Source organism: Procambarus clarkii, chromosome 29 (assembly GCF_040958095.1).
Source record: "Procambarus clarkii isolate CNS0578487 chromosome 29, FALCON_Pclarkii_2.0, whole genome shotgun sequence".
Lineage (NCBI taxonomy): Eukaryota > Metazoa > Arthropoda > Malacostraca > Decapoda > Cambaridae > Procambarus > Procambarus clarkii.
In genome coordinates, this window is record NC_091178.1 from 15,257,944 (window position 1) to 15,279,939 (window position 21,996).

The window sequence follows — 21,996 nt, forward strand, 5'->3', positions numbered from 1 at the left end:
GCAGTGGCCGTCCACCACTATCAGTGTACTGAGGACAGTGAAGCTGGCAGGATGACGGCTCCGCTCCGCTTTGGTGGTCGTGTGGCCATAGTCACGGGAGCTGGGGGCGGTAAGTTTTAAAAAAAGCTAAAACGTATATGAATACACCCTGGCTTCCTGTCCCCCCGACTCAATGAACTATTATCTTGCGCTACCCACTCCCCCATTATTTGTGTCTAAGACATGCAACCTCACCATTGCAATCACTTCTATCAACTTGTATCATACTTATGTTTAATGCAAATTTTGCTACAATGTACCTATTAATAATCCTCAAATTTTACTACAATGTATCTAATAATGTTCTTCATTTTTTTTTTATATAATCTGTGTATCAACCACTACAAATTACCTCAATCCCATCATCACTCAGCAAAAATCTGCTGTCAGAACAATAACAAACTCTGCTTTCAGACAACACTCAGCCCCCCTGTTTAAATCCCTAAACATGCTAAACATATATTCACTCCACACATTCTCTTGTGCCATTTACATGTACAAAACCTTCGTAAATACAAATCCTGATCTGAAACTCATCGTTGACAGATGTAATAGAACCCATAATCACCACACCAGAAATAAATATCTCTTTGATATTCCCAGAGTCAAACTAAATCTGTGTAAACACACTATACAAATAAAGGGACATGGTCTATGGAACTCACTTCCCACTTCCACAGGTTCAAGCGATGCGAGGATGCAGAAATCTTGAATTAGAAACTGGAGACAAGTCGAAGAGGGGAAAAAAAATATTTTTCTATATATAGGCCAAGGAACGTTCCATAATTTGTATTGCTAATGTTAACATTGTCTATCAGAAGCTGAATTGCATTTGTTGATATTCTTCCAAATAAAAAAAATGTAGGTTTTTTCTGTTTAGTGTGAGCTTGTTGGTTGACATCCATGAGTGGACTTTTTATTAACTAGTTATTTAGAACATTATTTAGTGTGTGTGTTGGTTGGGGGGTCTGAGTTGATTTTACCCGAATTTACCTGAGGGCCATTAATACTAGTGGCCTCGATGACGACAGGAAGCCGGAGGCTTGTCAAAGGTTCCCCCATTTGCCCTGATAATCTTTTCTAGCTGTATTTTAAAATCCAGCAGAGTTTTGGCGTTTACTGCTTCGGTAGGTAAGCGGTTCCACAGGTTTACAACCCTATGGGTGAAAAAGCATCTCCTGTTTTATGTCCTACATTGTGGCTTGTTGAGCTTGAACCCGTTGCTCCTCGTTCGTATTACATCTGATCTTTTGCATGAAATTGTCAAATCATGTCATGGTTTGCAGTGTTTTTAGCACAGTGGCCCTCAGCCGTCCCTGATACGAGAGGTAACTAAGCTCTGGTATGATTTTTGTTGCCCGGTGTTGCACCTTCTCCAGAGCAGCTATGTCTTTCTGAAGATGAGGTCTCCATGCCAAAGGTATTATCGTCAGCAAATAGTATAGGGTTTAAGAATGTTAAAGACATTAAGCAGATCATTGATGTATAAAAGAAAAAAGAGAGGTCCTAGGATGCTGCCCTGTGGAACTCCTACGGTTAATGGTAGAGTGGGGAAAGTTGTATCATTGATGGCTTCATATTAGTGTCTGTAAGATAGGATTGAATATAGTTTATGGCATGGCCTCAGATTCCATAATGGTGAAGTTTGGGTAAGTAGTTATAATTAGCAGTATCAAAGGCCTTTCTCAGGTCAATGAAGAGTTCAATTGGAAAATCATTTTTGTCAAGGGCTGTGTAGATTATATCAAGCAGACTAATAATTGAATCGTTGTGTTTACTAGTTGTTTACTAGTTGTGTTTTTGCGGGGGTTGAGCTTTGCTCTTTCGGCCCGCAATCAACTGTTTACTAACTACTTTTTTTTTTTTTTTTTTCTCTCCACACCACACACACACACCCCCCAGGAAGCAGCCCGTGACAGCTGACTAACTCCCAGGTACCTATTTACTGCTAGGTAACAGGGGCACTTAGGGTGAAAGAAACTTTGCCCATTTGTTTCTGCCTCGTGCGGGAATCGAACCCGCGCCACAGAATTACGAGTCCTGCGCGCTATCCACCAGGCTACGAGGCCCCACATTGCCTACCACGATGCCTACCACATCGTTGGTAGCCTTTGGGAGCGGAAGCCAAACTGGCAGGGACTTAGGTTGAGGAATTTTACGAGATATGAGAAGAGCTGTTTGCAAATAATTTTTTCAACTATTTTTGATAATATAGGTAGATTTGATATTGGTCTGTAATTGTTTATGACTGCCGTATCGCCTGCTTTGTGAACTGGCGTTACTCGCGCTTTTTTTTTAAAGATATTAGGGAAAGTTTGACACTCAAGACATTTGTTGAATAGCAGAGCTGTGGGTGGTGCAAGGGCATGGGGCCCGTAACGCTATGCGTGTTGGAGGCTTTGCATGAATGTGAAAATACCAATCTTATCTAATATCACCAACCAAATGTACTTTCTTGCAAAAAATTATTATTATTATAATTATTAATATGGGAGGCACTCTTACATATCATTGATGGTATTTATCCATCAATGTATCTATCTATCTTGTCTCTGAAAATCCTTTTGTGGCAGTGACTTGGACTCTCGTTCTGGTGATTCCCAGACGCTTTGCCTTAATCTTGCCGTTTGGGTGCAATGTTATCACTGCAATTATCTTCCTACTCCAGTATATATATATTTTTTATTAACACATCTAGGTACATCTGCATTTGTGCAGCTACTGTAGGCTACATGAAGGGAAGTACAGTGCCAAAAAGCTAACTACGTGATGCTAAAATCCCCATCACACAGGATGGTTAATCATACAAAGGCATGTGATAAGTAGTCTGTACTGGCAGACTCTGGGTGCATTAAAAGGATAACATCATGAACACAAGAATGAATAAGGTAACAGTGATACTAGAATTAAGTCTCTATCTCGCAGGATGGTTAGTCATACAGGTCCATATGTTCAGTAGTAGCTGTACTGGCAAATTTTGGGTGCATTATGAGGATATCTTCAAGAACACGAGAGTGAATACAGTAATTACAAAGCTCCAGGTATCTAATGCCAACGGGTCTGATAACTGGGCAGTCTATGTTACGAAACATTTAGCGATAAACTCTACGTATTTTGAACACCACATTTAAAATCACGATTTCATTTAAAAAAAGCTAAAACATTTATTTTCGCCCTACCTCCGGCCAGTCCATGTCCATTCCGATCTGGGGTACGGAATCCGTATCCCAGACCATTTCCACCACAAATTTAGGTGTGGCTAGCCCTAATTAAGTGCCTGGCCTCCAACTTTGCAAAGACAGACAATTAATATAATAACAATAATTAATTGTGTCGGAAGACAGGAAACCAGTGTATATAATTAAATAAATATAACATGCATATATACATGTTAGGATTAAATTGAGTTTTACCCTCCCCCAGGGTTGAATTACAGACCCTTCCCAGGATTCAACCCCTACAACAAGCCAACTCCTGGGTATACCTATGTACTACTAGGTGAACAGAGGCATTAGGTGAGAGGAAAAATGCCCAACAAAGTGTGCCGCTATCCTATCCTATATAAGAGGATTACAGACGCCTAGGTGTCACCATTTCGTCACCACTTGGTCCGGGAGACATCTCCCGTCACGCAGGGTGCAGTTGCGCCTCCACAGATCTCCAGTATCATCTTTTGATACTGGTAATGGCTCAAAAGGGCCACCACTTACGGGCTATTCATGCCCGTGCCACCTCTTGGGTGGCTTAATCTTAATAATAATAATTATAATAATAATAATAATTTTTATTTAGGTAAAGGTACATACATAAAGAGATTTTACAAAGTTTGTTGGCTTTATAGATAGAGCTAGTACATACAATGCCTAAAGCCACTATTACGCAAAGCGTTTCGGGCAGGTGTGGGGCAGGTGTGCGCCTAGGTGTGGGGGTTTATTAGGCGTCTGGGGAAGTTTATGTGTAGAGGGGAGGATATTTGAGTGACGTGGGTGAAGTTCTAGGGGGTGGGAGGATGTTTGTGGGGGGATTTTCATGGGGGGTTAGGTGAAGTTTAAAGGGGGTGGGAGTGGGATGTTGTTTCCATGGGCTGGCGGGGGGGTGGGAGATGCAGTAGTGGCCGTCCACCACCATCTGTGTGCTGACGACAGTGAAGCTGGCAGGATGACGGCTCCGCTCCGCTTTGATGGTCGAGTGGCTATAGTCACGGGAGCTGGGGGCGGTAAGTTATTCATTGTATGATATAATAAAGTTACACAGAGCATTTCAGCAAAAACTGTATTAGTCTCCGGTCAGTTTAAACCCCTCGAACCCAGCCGAGGTTTTGGAGTGTCATCGTGATTGATATCGCTTCAAACTCGCACTGTATCTTGTGCTGCCCACTCCCCCAATATATGTACTTCACTCCCCCAATATATGTGCCTTACTCCCCCAATATATGTTCCTTACTCTCCCAATATATGTTCCTTACTCTCCCAATATATGTTCCTCGTCGTACCGTCGTACGATGGGGAATCCGTACGTCGTGTACCGTACACGACGGTACGGTACACGACGTACGGTACCCTCGTGTATCGTGCCGTACACGACGGTACCGTACACGACGGACGGTACCCTCGTGTATCGTACCGCACCACTGTACTGTACTGCACTGTACCGTACTGCACCGTACCGTACCGTCGTGTACCGTACCACACCGTACCGTCGTGTACCGTATCGTACTGTTTTGGACAGTACCGTACCGTAGTGTACTATAGTTAACCCTCCATATTCACTCAGCTGTGTACAGCCCCATAACCTATATTTTTATTCCCATCTTGTAAGACACCACTTAAGTATGGTAGTACCATGATCAGCTGCATTTGAAGTGAACTGTGGCATAAAATCTTTCCAAGAGTTTATCAGAAAGTGTGATAATTTAATGTAGCCATCTTAGATGGCTAAGAACTGTACCACATCTCTGTGGCGCAGTGGTAAAACATTCACGTGGCACTTCATGAGCGCTTTTGGCCTAGGTTCTTAATCCTGGCCGTGGTGGATTGACTGGACACCAATCCTTAACCGTAGCCTCTGCTCACCCAGAAGTGAATGGTTACCTCGTTGTTAAACGATTTGGCATGTCGTATTCCGGGGAACATTAGGATAAATGATCTGCCCAAAAATATAAATAATTAAAGTAAAAGCCATTGGAAATATTAAAAATACAGTTCATTATTTAAGATAAAATATACTGCATCTCTGTTGTTACTATAAATAGGGAATATATATTTTAATGTAATTTGTATAGAGTATGTGCATCTTTTCCAACTTTCTATATACAGTATAGTACATAATTTTTCATTTGTAAAGGTCTTGGCCGTGCCTATGCTCTCATGTTTGGGTCTCGTGGTGCTAAGGTGGTTGTGAATGACTTGGGTGGCGACACAAAAGGGCAAGGCAAGAGCTCGAGCGCTGCAGACAAGGTTGTGGAGGAGATACGCAGTGCAGGTTAGTGGTGTGCTAATCTTAAATTGTACTGTCTTGTAAGAAAATGCTCTATCACCTTGAGATTACATTATTGGGATTTAGCTTTTATATGTTAGTGTGTATTGTTTAAATATGTATCACTATCTGAATATAATGTCTGTATTTAATATGTAATGCATTTTGCTAAACTGTTCTAGATGTACAGCAAAATGCACTTTTCATTTGTTCCATTCTGTATATATATTTGATTAAACAATATTATCTAATAACTATGTTTTGGATTGGTAGTTTAGAGAAGATTAAGCCATTTTATTTCACTTCATTATGTATAAACATACTGTCTGTTTCACTTCGCAAATTAAGTAAACTTTTTGTGAAAACAAAGATTAATTTCAGTGCATATATTTGAACCAAAACACTTTTTGTTCCATTGCTCTTTATCTGTCTTGTATAGTATTTTGAAGTACTGTAACATGAATATGAATTAAAGATAGAGATTATAGTCATATATTGGTATCATATTTATCATTACAATAAATTTTGATGATAAATTGTGAAATGTGCTCACAGTATAATATTTTTTAATAGGAAAGCTTTAACTACAGTACAGGTATAATATATGTTAACAGGAGGCACAGCTGTAGCCAACTATGATTCAGTAGAGGATGGAGCAAATATTGTTAAAACTGCACTAGATAATTTTGGCCGTGTGGACATCCTGGTGAATAATGCTGGCATCTTGAGGGATAGATCCTTCGCTCGTATCTCTGACACAGATTGGGGTAAGACCAACCAAGTTGCTATGGCTTTTATATTTTGCTTTACAAAAGTTTTATAGAAGTTTAGTGAGTAGTGACTTGTTCAAGAATTGCAATAACCAACTATGAGTTTTATGTAAAATGTTATACTGTACATAAAACAATATTTCATGTATTTTTCATCTACTACAGGTATAAGTACAGTACTTTAGTTTTTACATCTGTTCTCTAGACTTCTCTTTGTCTGTTCATCTGCGAACATTTTGACACCAAATTTATTGTTATAACCCAACAAATAACTGAGAAACGTAAAATGATTGTAATAATTTTTCTCATCGCTGAGCGTTCCCTTGGGCTACTCGAGGAGCCCAGAATACTTACAGTTGGGAATGCATGGAGAGGCCGGACCCCGCAAACTGTTAACAGAACCCAATTAGCTGGAAGTGCAAATGCAACAGAAGAATTTAATGTGATTTTGAACATTGTGATTGGTTGCAATGAGATATAACATTAAAATTTCTAGTTTATGAGAACTACTGATATGTTGTACAGTACCATGATCATTTTGCAGAAAAAAATTAAATGGATTTTTTTTTAGTTACTTTGGAATTACAATGTTGAAAAATGTTTTATTGTTTGCACTAAGAAAAGCCTAGTTCTAATCTGTATACACTAGCACAATAGCAAATGTTGGATACAATAGAAATTCTTTTGCAGTTGACTGGTCCAGTACAAATTGGTTCATTTAAGCAAGACTCCATTGTATGCAGTACAGTATTAGCAGTAGAATAATAATGCAACACTAGACACACATAGAATTTTTTTTTTAAATACAGTACAATAAGCATTATTTGGTGAACAAGTTATTGGAAATCATTAGAAATGCTAAGTGCTTGTGGGAGATAAGTCAAGGTATCCTTAGAGATAAGATAGGTAACATCTCATAGCTTTTTTTTATATTTTATCAGCTGGCACTTGACCATTTGTGTACTGTACTTTCAAACCAGTTTTATTTCCTCCCCTTCCCCCCTTTTTTTTCTAGTCCATATAATTACAATTGACAAAAAAGACCCCAAAACATTTTACAATTCACAAATTTATTTATGTTTTTAGTTAATCACAATGTTGTCTACAGTGATGTGGGTAAATTTTTTGTGCACATTTGCATATAAAAGGATTTTTTGGCCATAAATCAAATGTAAAGTGTTTTGAAACTTGTATAACCTTAGCCATACCCTAGACACCCTGAAACAGTTATCAGGGGAGGGATTTTCCTATTTATCTTCTAATCATCAGAGACCCCCCACCTCCTGATAAAATAAGATAATTACTATAACTACTACTCGCTGCTGCTGTCGTCAATCGATCAATAATGGAGAGCACACTGGAACATCACCCTGAAATTTTCTTGCATATGGAGAAGGGGTTCAACATTACCTTACTTGGGGAAATGGCCCAAATCTGGCCTATTTGTCATGAGTACTACCTCATGAGGCTACCTGGGGGGGGGGGGGGTTCATAACACAGTTTATCTTTTTTTTTAACTGAAAGCATTGATGATTAAAAAAGCCACCTGAAAACATAACTACGTTGCAAAATTGTTTTCCTTGCATTCATTTGGTGACTATAATTATTTAATACTGTCTTCAGTAGATCAGGAATCGTACCAGGAATAGTTGAGGGGGCCACAGGGCTAATGACGCTGCAAATCAGGCATGACAGGGCAGATCTCATTGAAATTTTTAAATACTGAACAATTTGGAGAATCTTGATCTAGACAATTTCTTCAAAAGGTCAGATGTAACATAAACAAGGAGCAACAAGTTGCAATGGAGGACTAGAAACAGGCGATGCTTTTTCACCTAAAGGGTTATAAACCCATGGAAATGCCTAGCTGCCAAAGCTGTAAATACCAAAACTCTAAGCTTTAAAATCCACCTGGAAAAAATCACCAGGGCAAATGGGGGGTACCTTTGACAAGCCGCTAGCTTCCTGTCCTTGTCGAATCCACTAGTGTGTTAGACTTGAGATGTCGCGGGTAAATTCAGGTATTGAATTGTCATATTATATATTTTTTGTAGATTTGGTTCATCGTGTACATCTGCGAGGAGCGTTCATGGTCACAAGGGCTGCATTTCCAATCATGAAGCAGCAGAAATATGGTCGCATCATCATGACTGCCTCAACATCTGGAGTCTATGGCAACTTTGGCCAGGCTAATTACAGGTACAGTATTAGTAAACAAACTAACCTAATTGTACTTAATGGCAAGTATATAAAATATAGCTCAATACTTCAGTAATTACATGCAAGTGTTAATGGTTTTGATATTTGATTTTTCATTTGTGACAGTGATAAGAGAATGTATATTAAGAAGGTATCTATTATGATTGTGCCTCCAAAAATGCAACAATGAGCAACCAGAATAAAATGTTCTATGTAAACTAGCAGTGCTTAAAGCAAATAGAAAGTACTAAATTACCTGGCATGCACAAACATGTGTATTGACTTGAGCTACCTGAAGACTACCATCTCTACCGGCCTTGATGAGAATAGAAAGCCATCAAAGGTCCCCCTATTATTTCTGAGGATTAATTCCAGTTGTAATTTGAACTGTAGTGCAGACATGGCAAGTAGGTGATTCCAGAGGTTTATTGCTCCGTGGATAAAGTGCAAATTCCTCTTGGAAAGTGCAATGTTGGACAACAAAAATCATTCCAGAGCCAAGTCAACTTGCGTATCTTTTATGGTCGAGCATCACAGGGCTAACAATACTACAAACCAGGCATGACAGGCCAGATCTTATTGAAACGATAAAATACTGAACAAGTTGGAGGATGTTGATCCGGAAAATTTCTTTTAAAGATCAGGTGTAACACAAACAAGAAGCAACGGTTTCAAGCTCAACAAGCCTCAATGTAGGACTGAGAACAGGAGATGCTTTTTCACCCACAGGGATATTAACCCATGGAATCGCCAAAGCCGTTAATGCTAAAACTCTGTTGGGGTTTTAAAGTACAGCTGGAAAAGATCAGGAGGGGAAATGGGGTGAGGGAACATTCGACAAGCTGCCGGCTTCCTGTCCTCGTCGAGGCCACTAGTTAGTGGTTCTCAGGTAAACTCGAGTAAATGTGCTTGCAATAGCAGTGACTAAAAGGTGAGTAAGGTATGACTATCAGTAATGCACCTTTCCTACTACTGGTTAGTAGCTCAATTGGTTTCAGTATTTGTTTGTAAAGTGGTTGGTAGTATGCTGGATTAGTGGACCACTGGCCAAAAGTTTGATTCTCTAACATTACTTTTATACTACTGTACTACATACTAGTACTACATTAACGATCCGTTACGATAATCATTTTGAAGACCTCTTGAGAAACATGAATTATTATTTTTTATTTCCAGTGCTGCCAAACTAGGATTATTGGGCCTTAGCAATACTGTGGCCATTGAAGGATATAAATACAATATCCGCTGCAACGCCATTACACCCGTGAGCGGCACTCGCATGACAGAGGGCATTTTACCTCCAGGTTAGTTGCTGAAATCTCTGGCTGATACTGTAATGACATAATTCAATTTATCCATCTTAACTATATAGATTTTGTAATGGTACAGAATTACTAAATCTGAAGTTGCATTCTTTTATCAGAAATGTATGAGGAATTTAAGCCAGAACTTGTGGCTCCACTGGTGTTGTGGTTGTGCCATGAAGACTGTGAAGACAGTGGTGGACTATTTAAGGCTGCAGGTGGTTGGTTTGGGAAGTGTAAGTATTTCATACATATACTTATGTATGCTGTGCTGTTGTGTATATTGGCATGCTATGCTGCAATTTTAGTATGTATATTATAGCAAGTGTTTTTTTATTTGTTCTTATTAACAGCTCATTGTAGTTAGTGTGACTGGCGTATCACACTGAACTAAATTTTGCAAAGTCGTTGTGCAATATATTACATCCTTCACTGGCTATTGTAAAAAAAAATTACTTTTTATAAGTAGATGAGGAAATTATAATATATAGTGCATATATGATCATGTAAATATCTCAGTGGTTGTGTGAAGCAATATCAAGTGAAGAAAGAATGGGAAGTCAGGGTACTCAATTTTGAATTGAAGAATAACCCATTTTTCTTTGTGTTATCATATTAGGGAGCAATCAAAAAGTAGGATCTGCTGTGTATGTAGAATTGGATTTTATAGTCAGGATTTTATCAACATTCTGGCACTGGAACCACTTAATCACCTGAACCAAGGTACATATTTTCCTGTGGTTGAGAGTCTTTTTCCCCTTTCCTTTGATATTATGGTTGGTTTCTACAGTCATATGTTTAACCCTTAAAGTGCGCATCACGTCATATGACGTGCTGGACGTTGTACCAGTAAACTGCGCATCACGTCATATGATGTGTTGGAGTACTACGCAAGATTTAAACAGCCCGCGGATACACGGGGTTCACCACACCTTCATCAGGGCTCTTTTAAACAGACGCCATTTTAAAAAAAAATCGTGGGCCAAACTCCCGGGTGTTATTGGCCTCAGTATTGAATGAGCAACCAAGCCTGACGCACGCAGCATGAGCTAACAGCACTGCTGTTCAGCTTGTGACCACAGCATTGCCTAAAAATGCCAAATTATACTTGTTCATGCTATTATGTAGCGATGATATTATTACAGAAGACCCTTGACTGTGATAAAACTGACCAGGGTTCTGATAATAGCAGGATTGTGGTGATATTTAGCGCTGTGCGCCATGGAAGGAGGTGTAATGCTGTGGGAGGGAGGGTGGTGGCGATGTCTTTTGACTGTGTGTGGCCACCTTTTATTGACTGCACTCACCATACCAGCTTAGTGGTTCGCTATGGTGAACACAAATGTAGATACTTATATATAATGTGCGTATAGAGGGTATGAACAGCAAGAGAAGGTTTGGAGCCGCCATTTTGGTGAGAGCGGTGGCGTTGTCTGCACGACACCACCGTGCAGACGACGGTGTTGTTTACTGGTTACCACGATGGTCTTTGGGCACCATACCAGTTTATTTGTACAAGTATGATGAATAAAACAGGTAGATATTTATATATAATGTGTGTATATAGCGTAATAACACCACACAGTGTTGTTGGAGGAGAAATATTAGTGCGTCTGGCCTTGAGGGCGGCCGCCGATCAGCTGACTGTGTGAGTAGCCACATCTCTGTGCCTTTACTCACCATACAAGCTTAGATGTACAGTTATGGTGAACAAAACATGTAGATACTTATATATAACGTCTGTATATAGTGAATTATAGCAAAAACATTATTGTGGGAGGAGAATGAGGGTGAGTCAGATGACTGGAGGGAGGGCGGGAGTGGCTGGCTGGTACACGGCGGTCACTCCTCATTACTTTTTGACTCATAATAGCTACTTAGTGGTTCGTTATAGTGAACAAAACATGCAAATACTTATATATAACCTGTGCTTATAGTGTAATAACCGACAAAGTATTTGTTCACTGATTGATGAACATAATTGAATCAACAATATGCACACCATATTTTTTAGTACACCAACGATTCACTCATTTTATTATATAAATATATCAAACTACACACTATTGAATAATATTACAGCAAAAAAAGTATGAAAAATCAATCAGAGACATTGAAATAATTCGGTAATTATCTCTTTGTGGCAACTCTGGCCTGACAGCTTGCGAGCAACAGACCGCCTGGGACGCACGCTGAGTCAGCGCCTATAATTTGCCAGACTTCCCCGCCCTATAGCGGGCAATATATGCCACTTACGATTTTTTTATTATTTTTCCCGTGATCAGTAAACACAAATTAACAGGTTAGAAAGAAAAAATAATTTTTTTTTTTTTCAAAATGACATGCGCCTGTCGGGATGGCAGGATATTAGACCCCGAGCATGTTAAGGGTTAAGGAGGATTTGTGTATTTCAGAAGTTCAGGAAATAGGTTCAGGTGTATTTCAGAAGTTCAGGAAGAGGTTCAGAAATATGGCTTTGAATAAATTTAAAAGGTTCCTTTATAAGCAAATCATTTGGTGGTTCCCATTCCCTCCCTTTTTGCCTTGCATCCCTTTTGTATCAAGTTTTTGTGCATTAGTATGTGTAGTGACTTCATTCAGGTCAGAAATCTTGTTAGTAGGGCACTGCAGTCTGGTGGCAGCTGATGTAAGGTTTCTCGCAGACAAACTGGAAATTAGAGTACATTGGCAGTCATTTATGATAGCAGAGAGAGCTTGGAATGATTATATAGTTTGTGAATAAACAGTCTGGAATTCATTCTAGGCTTAATTTAGTGTTCTTAATACTCCCTAGCACCAGTACGACTCTACAGGGAGTGCTTGAATTGTTTCCTGTTGTACTGGTGTTGAAATATTATCCTGCATATCTGACTCCTGCATGGTCCTGTATTACAGATGTAGCAGATTTTACCTGAGGGAGAAACAAATAAAAAAGCTTTTGATATATATTCATATCTTTATTTCTTTAAGGTCATTCAGTTTTTGGAACTTTCCTTATCTTTTCTCATGATGATCAGCAGTTATTCTTTAAAAATAACTGGCTGCCAGAGATGATGCTTAAAACTTGGAAAGGTGATAATATTCATAATTTTTATGCTGTAGCATAAAATTAAATTTTATTCCCATGGTAGTAAAATTATTTGATAGAAAAAGATGGCAAAGAAAATGGTAAACATTAACCATTGTCTGTATAACTGAACTTTGTCTTTACCTGTGTTGCAGAATTTATTGAATTATGCAACTTGCTTGCACTTTTAAGATATATAACATTGTTTAGCATGCCATAATATTTATACCAATATTTAAACAGTTAGATGGGAGCTAACTGAAGGAGTACTGTGTCAGAAATCGCCAAAGGCTTCAGTCTCTCCTGAGGAAGTCCGTGATAATTGGGAACAAATAATAGATTTTAAAGGGGCTCATCATCCAGCATCCACTCTTGAAGATAGTGCATTACTTGCAAGGGTAAGATATACAATATCTACCTTGTAATTCATGTTCATAATTATTTCCGAGCTAAATATAGTGTACTATGTGTGTGTAATTACCTAAATGTAGCTACCGGATGAGAGCTACTCTCGTGGTGTCCCATCTTCTCAGTACTATACCGTCATGTATAATATGTGCCTTTGAAACTAATATACTGACGGTTTTGGCCTTCACCACCTTCTCGCTTGCTCTAACTGTCTACCGTTCTGCTTGCAAAAGTGAACTGTGATTTTTTGGGGGGATAGCTCTGTTTCATAGCCTTGAACCTGTGTCTTTTTAGTTCTTGAAGTTGCAATTTTCAAAATTTCTTCATAGACAATTTCATAAATTCCTGTTACTATTTTATAAGCAGTGATCATATCACCTCTTTTTCATTTATCTTTTAGCTTTGGCATATTTAATGCCTCTAGCCTCTCCTCATAACTCCTGTTTTTCAGATCTGAAAGCCATTTTATAGCATATCTTTTCACTTTTTCCAGTTTATTGATGTGATTTTTGAGATATGGGCACCATACAACTGCTGCATATTCTAATTTTGATCATGTTCATGTTCAGACTCAAGAGCTTCTCTCATTATTTTTATCACACTGCGGGAATCTTTTGCCCATGGAGGGCAAAGAAAATGATCTTTCAAAAGTCACGAATAGTTTCTTTAGTATTCCACCATCCATGTAATTAAAAGTTATTCTGAAGTTGGAAAGCTCAACATATGCTCCTCACACAATATCCTTTCTGTTCCTCTGGTGACCATCTGCTATCCAGAATCATCCCTTGATCTCTGTTAGTTTTGTAATTCCTTTCTATATGTGGGTATTTACTATGTGCCTGCAGAATTGAGCTATTAGCTCTTGGACCCAGCTTTTCTAACCGATCTGTTTTCGTTTATTATGTCTACTACATATATTTCTCTAACACACACACATTCGTACGCGCGCGCACACACATCTTCTGGAAGCAGCCTGTAGCAGCTGTCTTTAACTCCCAGGCACCTATTTATTTCTAGGTTAACAGAGTAACAGAGGCATCTGATGAGAGAAACTTCACATTTGTTTCTGCCTCAGCTGGTAATTAAACCTGGGCCCTTTTTACTATGAGTGCTGTCTGCTCAGCAGTAGTCTCCTAGTTGGGCTTGCGGGGGTTGAGCTTCAGCTCTTTGGTCCTGCCTCTCGACTGTCAATTAACCGGTGTACAGATTCCTGAGCCTATTAGGCTCTACTGTATCATATCTACATCTGAAACAGTGTAAGAAGTTTGCTTCCACTACATCACTGCTTAATGCATTTGTTAACAATTATTGACACTAAATGAGTTCTTTCTAATGTCTCTATGGCTTATCTGGATACTCGGTTTTCACCTGTGTCCCCTTGTGTGTATGTGGCCCCCCCCCCTCTCCCTCTTGTGTTAAACTAATTATCTCTACTATTTATCTTTAGCTTTATCTAGCAGTATGTGTGGGTGTATGTGTGTAGTTCGGTGTTCTTATTTGTATACAGTACATAAAAAAATATATTTCTTATTATACTGTATGTTTATTAGACAGTTAATATTTCATAATTCAGATTTTATAAAATGAGTCAATTAGCCCTGAGTTGAGTTCTCGGGATCGATACTGCTAACCATAGATTTTTCTCTGTAATTTGAAGCATGGTTTTAATCACGGCTCATGTACATAAAGTTAATTTTTATGATAGTTATTTTTAATGTAGGCATCCGATTTTGTTAAAAAATTTTTGCAAATGTTATAGCTAGAATAATGAACGTTGGTAAATTCCCCCATCAGATTTTCCAAAGGAATAGCGAGAAGCAAAATGTCAAGTCTTACTCCACGGCTGCTGCTTCACACTCAGTGACTGGACCTGTGAGTTAATTTGAGTTACCTTTACCATATTTCTTAATATAGCCTTATCTATAAAAATAAAATCCTTATCCTTAAAAATAATAAAGTAAATATTTATCACACAAATAATTGAATACTCTGGATTTTCATTTGATGTGCCCCATTAACAATGCAGCTGCAATGACAACATTCTGTAATTTAAGGGTTATTGCTTTTTATATTAATTTAATTTGTCTGACTTTTCCTTGAGGAATTTCAGTGGTTTGATCATGGGTAGTGATATTCCCTACCTTCACTCCCATTACAGAGGGGGGTGTAAGCTAGGGAACATCACTGCCTTCATCCGAGTGTGGATGAAGTGTTTATCATAAAAATTCAATTTTGGGTACCAGTTTGATGCATGTCAAACCCCAAGCAAGTTCCATCAAGCTTGTACTTGTAATACTTTTAGTATCATGGTTTAGTGGGCAGTGCATGTTTTTGGGGAGTCGAGAGACATGAGTTAATCTTGCCACATTGCCTTAACATTTTCTGGTAGGAACATAATGTTATTGTGATTTCATTGTGAATATACTTAGTGTGTGTGTGTGTGTAATTTGTATTTTACCTATGCACCAATTTGTATATTGTACTGAACATGTTACAACATACAAAACAACATAACATACACTACCTTAATTATGTAAAAAAAAATATAAAAAATAATAATAATAGTCAAATTATATGAGTACCAGTAAGTGCTAGGGTTTAAAGAAGATATGATTGCTGTTTTGGTACAGCAGCATGAGGTAAAGTTCAATTGTCACTAACAGATGGGAACATTTGCTGTGTCCAGACTCCCGTTTTGAAGATCAGAGGACCTGGTTGAACATTAGATAACTTTAAAATACTGTTTTAGGCATTTGAACAGAGGTCACTTATCACCATTAACCCCCTTTCCCTTGATTTGACTACTATCACATTGTGCAGCCAAAGAGTTCCAAAATGCTATTACAAATACTTTTTATTGGTGTTGCACCCACTTAGTACTAGTGTTGCAATCAGTAGTACAAGACTACTAATACTACTCAAATTTTTATTCAGACATTCATAAATAATAGTATTGTAATACATTCATATTTGCCTTTTTCTAGCTTACAAGACCAATGTTTTTATTACCTTCTTTAAAAGTTGCATCTGTTCATTTTAAAATTTCTTGTACTGCTGGCTACAGCTATATATTTACAAACATATATTTTGTGCTATTATAGAGATTTGTATAATTTTCCCTATGTTTCAGCTCTCTGCTCTTGGGGTAAAATTGAAACCAAGTAGCTTCACATATGGCGCAAAGGATGTAATCTTATATGCTCTTGGAGGTAAGAGTAACATTCAAAGCCTTAAGCAAACATTGAGTCCTTAACAAATATTAAATTTTTTCTGCAACCTTGTATCATGCAAGTCTTAAAGTGGTGGAATTCCATCCTTACTAGATTTTCTTTAGTGACTGAGCAGTGCAACTCTTCGTATACAGATTAGTGTGATGTGTTACAAACACACTTCAGTATTTAGAAATTGGAATGCCATGGCAAATGTTGATCTATTGAGAAATGGTGCACCAGTGTGTGATATCTGGTTGTTTCTGGGACCTAATTCTTTTGCTAGATCCTTCCCCTTTAGTAAGTAATAGTCAGTCAAAGGGTACAGGTACAGGAAATCTGAATTACAGATTCTCAGATGTTGTTTTACTGGAAATATATATTTGAAGTGATCAATCCATTGTAGATGTATTATTAATGTGTGTGTACTGTATATTAGATTCTCTTCAAGGATACTTTTGCCATCTCATTTGTCTTTGGTTAATTGGGGTGTATAAAGATTATTTAATCTTTTTATTTTGTTTGCAGTTTAGAAATTTAGCTTCTTTTGTATTTATTTTCCCCATATTTTGATGTTGAAGTTGATATTTACCATATTAGTAATATTGTACCAAGTTACTCGGTAGAATATTTCCTTCAAGTTGTACACAAGTATACTGGTGCTAATTGTTTTATAACTGCAATTGTTTTCAGTTGGTGTATCTACAAAGGATGAGAATAGCCTTCAATACTTGTATGAGAACAGTGAAGACTTTATGCCACTACCAACCTTTGGTATCGTGCCTTCACAAGCATCTGCCATGGGTGGAGATCTCTTTAGTAATATTCCTGGGTGGTCAGTTGATCTTACAAAGGTAAACAGAATTGTTCATGGTGTGGAAGATGAAGAATGGTCTTGTTTATTTTATTTTGTTCCTTGTCTTTAAAATAATAATGATGATAGTAATTTTATTCATAAGAATGTACAGTACATGCAAAGAATATAAGATGAAGGGACAATTGTAGGTACAGGGGTTACACACACACACAAATGAAGCCACTGCTACACAAAATGTTTCACACGAAACTTAGAGTAATTTACATTTCAAATTACTTAAAGGTATAATGGGGAAAACTCTTAATGCTAAAGGGAAGTAAGCTAACGTGTGAAAATGTTCAAGAAATGTGACGAATAATATACAATATAAAGGTGATGATGATAGGCGTAGTCTATTACAGTCTAGATTCTGCAGTTCTAGCAACAGTACAGAAGTGATTTTTAACATTAATAACAGCAAGGAAATACAAAGGTATGTTTTAGAAAGCCTACTAGAACATAACGTAGAGCAAGTTTGCAAAGTTGAAAGTTAAGAGAATATATTACTTTAATAAACAATTTTACAAAAATTAGATACTGTACACAAGTTAGATGACAATGAAGAAAGGCATAGATTTATAGTAAGTAAAATTTAAGAAATCTTTGTTCGGTGAGGTAATGTTAGCGAAATTAGTTACATTAGTAAATATTTTTTTAGTATCATTTTAAACTTATGAGCATTAATTAGCTTTTAATTACGTTTTGGAGGTTTTTAACAATTTGGGACCCTTGATTTGCATAGCATTTCTGCTTTGGTTAAGTCTCACTCTTGGCTTATCAAAAAGATGTTTGTTTCTATTATGGAGTCCATGAGTTCTGTTACAGCCTTCTAGGAAGCATTTAAGGTCAGGACTGGCATTGTAGTTCAGAGTTTTAAAGGAATAAAGTATACAGTACACACCTAAATCGTTCCTGAGACTGAAAAACAAAGCTACAAAGAGAGGTTAGAGGTGTTAAATTCACCCAAACTAGAAGATAGAAGGAAAATAAGTGATATGATCACTGCATACAAAATAGTAACTATAATCAACAAAATTGACAAAGTCTTGAAACCTGCATCTTCATGAACATAAGGTCATAGACCCAAGCTAAGGAATCAATCAAGGCTGCCCCCCACTCTTCCCCCTCCCCTAAAAAAAGTACTCAATTTTAAACAGAGTGGTAGATGGTTAGAAGGTTGTAAATATCAAAACCATCAGTAATTTCAATGCAAAACACAAAGTACACAGACACAGACACACCTCTTGCACCCAGCATTGCCGGGTGGGTAAATATGATTCCAACCCAAGGTGGAAAGGCCACCAAACTTTCAAGCCTCCTCTCTCCACATCCAAAACCTCGTCTAAGATTGTCACCATCCCACCCTTCATCCCACCCTTTATCCTCCCCTATCCTTTCCAAACCCTTTGGAAGTCCAAGTTAAGTTTCAATGCATCTCATTAAACTCACTTTTTATTTAGTTTTTTAGTTTTAGCTTAAATTCATAAAATATAAGCACTATACACAAACTGTAATACAGTAATCATGTTTATTCATAATATTACCAAGAATTTTTATTTCAGCTTCTTCATGGGGAAATGTATATAGAAATTTTCAAACCACTTCCAACAAGTGCCACTGTAAACACAGAAGTAGAAGTTGTGGATGTTTTAGACAAGGGTTCTGGAGCTGTTCTTATCTATGATAGTAAGTACAATATGATACGGCAAATCTGTTTTTCTGTTAATATATTACTAAAACCATCACCTTGACAAACTCCAGAAGTGGGTCAATAAAGGACTGTTTGAATTCAACTGCAGCAAGTGTAAGGTAATGAAGATTGGAAAGGGAGATATGAGACTAGAAGGAATGTACACCATAAAAGGAAGGCAAGTACAGGAATCACCAGCATTGTGTAACAGCTTAAAAAACTAGCAAAATATGTTGGTTAGCACAATCTGGTTAGTCTAAGGAGCGTGCTATCTTGTGTGGCTATTACCACTACAGATTTTTATAAATTTTGGGTATTAATTTCATGTGGAATGCTGAAAGTGTTACTGCTTTTCAGGTTAACAATTGAAATTTAATGTACTGTATTTGTTTTAAATCCCAGCTATAATTTAAAGATTCAAGCCTTCAGATAAACATACCCACAAGTTGTAGAGTAATGCAGTTTGAAAGTCCCATCCATACTCTTCTAACAAGAATAACCTTATCTTGTGCTCCTACATTGGTCATTTCCTCTTGCTATTGTCTCTGTCAGTTGCATGGGCATCTCTGCAATTTCTTATTTACTATTTTGTCAATTTAACTGGCTGCACCGTCAGTAATAGTTGAATGCAATGTTTGGAGCATTCAAAGAAACTAGTTAGAAATTATATGGACTGTAAAGGTTGGATAACAATATCTATATAAGAGAAAAGGTCTTGTCTGTATGTCTGTTCGAGGTGTCCGCTGACCAGGAGGCCTGTTTGAGGTGTCCCCAAGGGTGTCCAGGGACTGGGCCGCCGGGATGTTGAGCCCTGAAATCATCATCACAAGGTAAGGAGGTTGGAGGCTATATGGTTGTGGTTAGCCTCACAACTTTCCATGATGAATTATGATTGCATGGTGAGTAGGATTGGCTCTTCTTTCAACAACCACTAACTCCAATGAAGTCTGAAATAAGGTTTAATTGTCCATAATGTGTTTTCCCAACTTAATTTCTCGGCTGTTATCGATGTTTATTTAATGTTGATTCGATATCGATAATGCTGATTCGGCAGTAAAGTGAGGAAGAATGGGATGGAAAAAAATGAGAAAGAATGGGAGGGGAAGAGAGGGACAAAGGACAGTAACCCATGCACCACTGGGTAACCCCTCTAGTAACTTGAATAGATAATAGAATAAACAGTTCAAAGGGAGAAATATGTTTGTACATTAATCACTTTGATTTCATACTGTTAAATGACTCATTCATAACTTTTACAACAAGGCTCATTGAACATCAGACAGGTGGTATTGTATTAAAGTTGATAGACTGAATTATTAGTTACTCCTAACAGCATTGACAAAAGATGAGAAAGGGGAACCAATTTGTCGAGCACAATGGTCGCTGTTCATAGTTGGTGATGGAAATTTTGGTGGTCCAAGGAAGAGTAGCAAAGCAGTACCTCTGTATGATGCCCCCCAGCGAAAACCAGATGCCACTGAAGAGGTCAAGACGGGCATTGATCAGGTAAAAATAATTACTTTATCATGTTCGTGTATACAAGTTATGTTATACAGTGTACTGGCCATTTTGACCGCCCCACCACACGGATGTGTTTGGAGCGGTTGCTGGCCCAAAAATGGTGGCAGTCGCCCAAAAATCAATGTTTCTTACCTTTGGCATCTTTGTCAGGGAATAAGAGCTACACTGTTTTAAATTAAATTTTTCTTTCTACCCTATTAATTACAGCAATTGGTAATTGGGCTTGAATGTAAAATGTTAACTTGAATATGTAAGGTTAACTATTTATATTTTTATTAAAGATTATTTTAGGCAGTAAAGTTTGTAGGACCATACATACATTTTATGCAAAAAAAGACCTGCTTTCTATAAATTACTCATTTGGTACTTTATAATTTTTTGTGAGGCATGCTTAGTTTTTAATAGAATATACACCTTGATTAATGATTTTGTTCCTTGTTTCAGGCTGCTCTGTACCGTCTTAATGGTGACCGTAATCCTCTCCACATTGATCCTTCCTTTGCTGCCATGGGTGGTTTCAGTCAACCCATTCTACATGGACTTTGTTTCTATGGCATTACTGCTAGAATCATCATGAAGAATTTTTGTGGGAATGATGCCAGGTTGTTTAAGGCAATGAAGGTATGTTTGTTTATAGTGTGGCTTATTAAGATGTGATAGTGGTTAAGAGGGCATATTTAAGTGATTTTGAAGATAGAAGAGGAAGATCAAGGAGTTGGACAGACATGGTGTGTGTTTTTATTTCTCCATTCCACAGCTTTCTTATGGAATGGACTAACACCTAATTATTTTTCCCTTGGAACTATTCCTTTAGTCCCCAATTATTCAAGAACTGTTGGTAAACTTTTTTTTTTAGCTCTTGTATAATTCAGTGTGTCGAGGGACAGGCAGCCAGAGTGTATTCATACACGTCTAGGCTTATTTCGCGGTCCCCCTCCCAAGGTCGAATTACTGGACCCACCCAGGATGCAACACCCTTAACAAACTATCTCCTGATTACCTACGTACTGCTAGGTGAACAGAGGCATTAGGTGCTAGGTAATGTGCTCAACCATTTCTGTCCTGCCCAGGACTCGAACCCGGAATTCTCGATTATGAATCGAGAACGAACCCGAATGTAATACTGGGGCCCCCTGGTATGTTTTCTTTACCAAAGCTATGAATTATTAGGTGGGCAATTGTCTCTTCAGTACAATGTATTTTATAAACAAAAGCAGGGATAGTATTAAGTAATAATAAAGTGAACTGAATAACCTGCATTGATTTTATTTTATTGTGAATTCTTTATTTCAGTTATGTTTAAATTAAAGTGTTGCGATTTCTTTGTAGACTCGTTTTGTTAAACCAGTGATTCCCGGCCAGACACTTGTAGTCGACATGTGGAAAGAGGGTTCACGGGTTTTCTTTACCACCACTGTTAAGGAAACAAACCAAGTATGTCTTTCAGGTATGTTACAA

At 37.8% G+C, this 21,996-nt stretch overlaps 1 protein-coding gene across 2 annotated transcripts in view; it reads left to right on the forward strand.

Annotated features, from left to right (window-relative positions):
- Mfe2 (peroxisomal Multifunctional enzyme type 2) overlaps positions 1–21,996 on the forward strand; it is a 25,826-nt gene continuing 3,830 nt past the window's right edge. Inside the window, exons 1-14 of one of the 2 annotated variants that reach the window (XM_045753522.2) lie at positions 1–109; positions 5,383–5,520; positions 6,129–6,281; positions 8,339–8,483; positions 9,660–9,787; positions 9,907–10,023; positions 13,098–13,252; positions 15,057–15,134; positions 16,393–16,471; positions 17,165–17,325; positions 18,890–19,013; positions 20,351–20,523; positions 20,983–21,159; positions 21,868–21,985. In XM_045753522.2, the coding sequence (XP_045609478.2) occupies positions 52–109; positions 5,383–5,520; positions 6,129–6,281; positions 8,339–8,483; positions 9,660–9,787; positions 9,907–10,023; positions 13,098–13,252; positions 15,057–15,134; positions 16,393–16,471; positions 17,165–17,325; positions 18,890–19,013; positions 20,351–20,523; positions 20,983–21,159; positions 21,868–21,985 (1,804 nt within the window). In that variant the 5' untranslated portion in view covers positions 1–51. Of the gene's footprint in view, positions 110–4,105; positions 4,256–5,382; positions 5,521–6,128; positions 6,282–8,338; positions 8,484–9,659; positions 9,788–9,906; positions 10,024–13,097; positions 13,253–15,056; positions 15,135–16,392; positions 16,472–17,164; positions 17,326–18,889; positions 19,014–20,350; positions 20,524–20,982; positions 21,160–21,867; positions 21,986–21,996 lie in introns of those variants that run through there. The other variant, XM_045753521.2, reaches the window with a different exon arrangement.